We start from the raw sequence: 4759 nt of genomic DNA, 5'->3' as shown, positions 1-4759 counted from the left end.
GTGCACACTCTTTTTTTCACAAGAATCTGAGTCACTGTATCAGTTTTCTATGTCTTTATCACAAAGCTAATTTTAAAGTACTGAATTATAGTAATTTGACAAAATAAAGACACTGGTCACCAGTGTCACTAACATAGGCACCAAGGTGAGACTGTGGAGTGGAACTGTAAACACTGTCTGGTAATGATAACCTCCGATAACACTGAGGCCTTCGTTTCCACAGCATTTGAAGGAATCTATTTTAAAACAGAAATTCAAAAATAGGTCATCTTCTGCAAGTTCAAGTTTTTCTCAGTGTGTTGAAAATAGTGTTTGTCTTAGTGTCACATGTTTTCTCTTCTAGGAGGCTCCTAGCTCCACATCTTCAGATGTGAGTATGTAGCCTGCAGTAACTACAGACACTAGAGCAAAAGGGGACCCTGGCCAGAATGGGGGCGTGGTGTAAAGCATTAGAGAGGAGAATGGCAGGGTACAAATGATCTCATCAGGGAAATGGGAAAAATTGGGCTCTGTACCAGGGAGGAGGGAAGTAAATATAGAAGAAGGTGGGAGGAAGGTACAACTGAGTAGTGGGACACAAGTGATCTGATAGGGAAAATGAGAAAATTGCGTTCTTAGTTAAAGGGAGGGGACATCAATATAGAAGGAGGAGGTAGGTAGGTAAAATAACAATATGGATGGCTCAAAAAGTTATAATGCAAAAAGAGAAAATAATCATAAGGAATCATACTATTCATGATTTACTCACTCCCTCAAAAAGCAAAGAAAAAACAGAGTTAGTCTTGGTAGCTGGAATTAGTTCTTTAATCCTGAAGTGGAGTGTTCCAAAAGGTGATGGGATGGGAGCTAAACTGTGACAGTTAGGATCATTTATAAGCATAATTAATGGTTACATAATTAATAAGGTGTGGCATGTGCAATCATGGTCTCCAACTCTATGTCCTTAATTCTGGATTCTGGTGATGTAAGACATCATAGAAAAAGAGACATAAAAAAGGAAAGTATCAACTAAGACAGAAATTTTGCTGATTAAAATAGTGGGATTATCATGATTTTTCACTGTGATTTCATTAGAATTATGAGTCAAAATACAAATAGTTGCAAAATAGAGCATATTAAAGTTATGCAATGTGAGACTGACTTAACTCACTCTTCTGGATTTCTTTTGTGTATATTTTTCAGGTCAACATAAGTTTTATTTGCTTGTGAAAAATGTGATTAATATTCTGTGTTCATCACTACTGTTTTAGGTGTTAACTATAAAATGAGGCAACGTAAATCAATAGGACTGATTTCTAAGGCATGACACCTAGGGGCAATACAGGCACACAAACTGTGTCTTCTGTATAGAATGTAACTGTGATTGCTTTTATTATCTCTAGTGTAATATTTATAGAGATAGATATATGGGGATGTATATCAGAATATGGGCTATGATGTCCAGTCTGAAACATCAAATGTTAAAGAGACAGGTTAATCAAGAATAAGTTAATCAAGAATGATGATATAAAGGTACTGACAATTGAATCACAAGTTTGTTGTACTCTCTATTATTTTTCTAGGCATATGAAATATGTTACCACTATGATGCTAAGATGAATATACTTTTCACTTATGTCCTTAATAAAGAATATCCTTTACTTCCAATCTGTACTTGGAGCCCTAGCCAATATGTGTCTCCTTTTTTTCTACACTTTCATTATCCTAGTTCATAGATCTAAGCCCACAGACCTGATCTCCTGTCAAATGACCTTCATCCACATAGTGATGGTCCTCACTGGAGGGGATATTTGGCTTACAGATGTTTTTGAGTCACTGAACTTTGAGAATGACTTCAAATGTAAGGCAACTTTTTACATAAACAGAGTGATGAGAGGCCTCTCCATCTGCCTGACCTGCCTCCTGAGTGTGTTCCAGGCTGTCACTATATGTCCCAGTACCTCATTGTTGACAAAATTTAAACATAAACTAAAAAAATACATGATTTATGCTTTCTTACTTATTTGGTCTTTCAACTTGTCATTCAGTAGCTACCAGATCTTCTTTGTTGGTGCTTTTACGAACATGAGTGTAAGTAACCAGATGAAGGTCACCAAATATTGCTCACTCTTCCCCATGAACTACATCACCAGGGCACTGATTTTAACAGTGACAGTCTCCAGAGATGTCTTTCTTGTAGGAGTTATGTTGACCACAAGTACATACATGGTCATTATCTTGTTCAGACATCAGAGGCAATGCAAGCATCTTCACAGCATCAGCCACATGAGAGCATCCCCTGAGAAGAGGGCCACCCAGACCATCTTGCTACTGGTGGTTTTCTTTGTGGTCATGTATTGGGTTGATTTCATCATCTCATGCACCTCAGTCCAGTTATGGAAGTACGATCCAGTCATCCTGACTGTTCAGAAGTTTGTGATAAATGCGTATCCCACAATTACTCCTTTGTTGCAAATCAGTTCTGATAACAGAATAATCAATATGATGAAAAACTTGTAGTCATTATTGTAAGGATTATGTCCTTAATTATGTCACCAGCCTGCAACGGCATCCCATTCTAAAAAGCAGGTGTGCCCTCTATGCCTTCTTTTTCCGCCATCTCCTTTGGTATTCTCTCCACTCTGTCTGCTGTCTCTCTCTCTCTCTCTCTCTCTCTCCCTCCCTCCCTCCTTCCCTCCCTGCCTCCCTTCTTCCGTCCCTCTCTCCCTCCCTTTCTTTCCCAATAAAGCTCTAGAAAGGTAACCATGGCTCATGACTCTTCTGTCACCACTATATCCAGCACTCACATCCATGACTCCCGCTTAAACAACATTTGGTGCAGTGACTCGGATAGACCACCAAGGACCTGCTGTGACTGCTGCCGTTTGCCGACTCCTCCCCTATCCAGCAATATGGCAAGACCTTGAGAGTGTGCGCGTGTGTCCCTATCTCTGTTGCACCCCCACACAGCTACCACTGCTGCTACTGCCATGATTCTTCACTACAGTGAGTGAGTCTGCTGTTCTCACGGCTGTAGTCTGAGCTATATTCTTTGTAAGGGACACCGGGCGTTGTCCTCGGGCTGTGCTGACAGAGGCAGACACATTTTCACTCCTGATGAGGTGGTCAATGCTGTCTTGGGTCCAAAGGTGGACCAACTGCAGTGCAGCTGCAGTCCTTCCCATTCCTTGATGAAGAGGATGGGTAACTCGAGCTGATTCATAGATCTCCCTCCACTCCTTGGGGATGCCTGAGATTGGAGTCTGATCCTGTTTTGTTATTTTAATTTTTTAGTTTTCTCTCAGCTACAGCCATGGGACAAAGAGGCGGATACATTTACCACTTACACTAATGCGTAGGGGTGGGTACTGGTAAATCTGGCCACATAACGTCTTTTTGGGAACCTCTGACAGCAAATGGGCAAAAGCCATAGAACAAAGGGGTGGGTACCGGTAAATCTGGCCACATCACAGTGTTGCAGGAACTTCTGCCCGCAAATGGGCAAATAAAAGAGTTACTTTATCCCCAAGCTGTCTACTAAAGCTCTAAACCCTTCTCCTTTTCCACTTCTGTGTCTGCCTCGTGCAACCTTTTCTGTCTGACTTCCGTCAGCAGTGGGCAGGTTCAAATGGGCAGGCTTGGGCGGCTTCTAAGACTCTCGCCCTAACTCACCTTAACTCCACCCACTCATTCTCAAACTGCCTTGAGAAGCACAGAGGGGTCTGGTAGCAGCTGAGATCCATACAAATAAGTTTACATAGTCAGGGTGGCACTTAAGCCAAAAAATCAGCCTATAGCCTCAGACAAGTCTTCCAAAAGGTTCAGTTTATATTCTGCCTCCTGGCAGAGCTTCCAAAAGCTGTTCTTAAGCTATCAATTATCAGGAAAAATAATTTAGGACATGGAGTAAAATCCATCTCTTGTTCCCCAGACCTCCCCAACTGAAACTTAAGCATCTAGAGAACAAGGCGTCTGACCCCACAGTCAAAAGAGTCATCTATGGCATTTAAGGTGTGCCCAGAAAGAGATAAAAGCCCCAAAACAAAGTTGCCAAATGCTGGCACTCGATGACTCCCAAAAGCTGGTGGGTTCCTGTTTGAAGTGAGAAAAAAGGCCACAGGCTAGTGAATGCCCTGCCAGGCCATCAACAGCCTTGTTAAAGGTGTCACCTCGAAAGACAACCAGTCAGCTGACTGCCCCCAGGCACCAAGACACATGGGTACATCAAGCTAAGACCTCCAGAAGACCTAGGCTTGGCTACAGACATGGCAGTGAACCCAGAACACAGCAGGGAAGGGATCCATTTCTTTCCTTCTGGACACCAAAACCACTGACTCAGTCCTGGGAGTTTTGGGATATCACCTCTCCTTTCTCTATTGTCAGGTACAGAAGACAGCCTTACCCACCTCACCAGATTTAATTGCACTTTCAGAGTTACTTAATAAAAGAAGATTTCCAGCTAAGATAAGAGCTCATTGTCTTACTCCAGACCTACTGCTTGTGTTTCTCCTGTGCACACAGACAGGGCCCGCATCATTTCCTTGTCCCTAATTCCAAAAAAAATAAATTCTCATGCACCACAAGCTTTTCTCTTCCCAGTTTCCTGTTCTAACTCACTGTTCAGCTAATGGTACAGGACCACCACAGAATCAGAAGCCAGAGATCATCAAGTAAGAACGCTAACAGATAAAAGGTATTTACACCTCCAGAACCAAAAGTGTCTGGGTGCTACAAAAAAGCCTTTAATGTAAACATCTATTACTGTGAGATGCTTTTAACA

At 42.0% G+C, this 4759-nt stretch overlaps 1 protein-coding gene across 1 annotated transcript; it reads left to right on the top strand.

The window, feature by feature from the left end:
• The first annotated feature begins 1584 nt into the window (after positions 1-1584).
• Positions 1585-2499, top strand: LOC118575536 (vomeronasal type-1 receptor 90-like). Its single transcript, XM_036176040.1, has one exon. The coding sequence runs from the start codon at positions 1615-1617 to the stop codon at positions 2497-2499; it is 885 nt and encodes a 294-aa protein (XP_036031933.1). The 5' UTR covers positions 1585-1614.
• The last annotated feature ends 2260 nt before the right edge of the window (positions 2500-4759 follow it).

This window comes from Onychomys torridus, unplaced genomic scaffold, assembly GCF_903995425.1.
Source record: "Onychomys torridus unplaced genomic scaffold, mOncTor1.1, whole genome shotgun sequence".
NCBI classification, from domain to species: domain Eukaryota; kingdom Metazoa; phylum Chordata; class Mammalia; order Rodentia; family Cricetidae; genus Onychomys; species Onychomys torridus.
Note: the sequence above shows the minus strand (reverse complement) of the source record. Positions and strands in the feature narration are given on the sequence as shown.

Bases quoted from the DNA above. Each gene is read 5' to 3' on its own strand.
- LOC118575536 (XM_036176040.1), top strand. From the start codon at position 1,615: ATGTCCTTAATAAAGAATATCCTTTACTTCCAATCTGTACTTGGAGCC.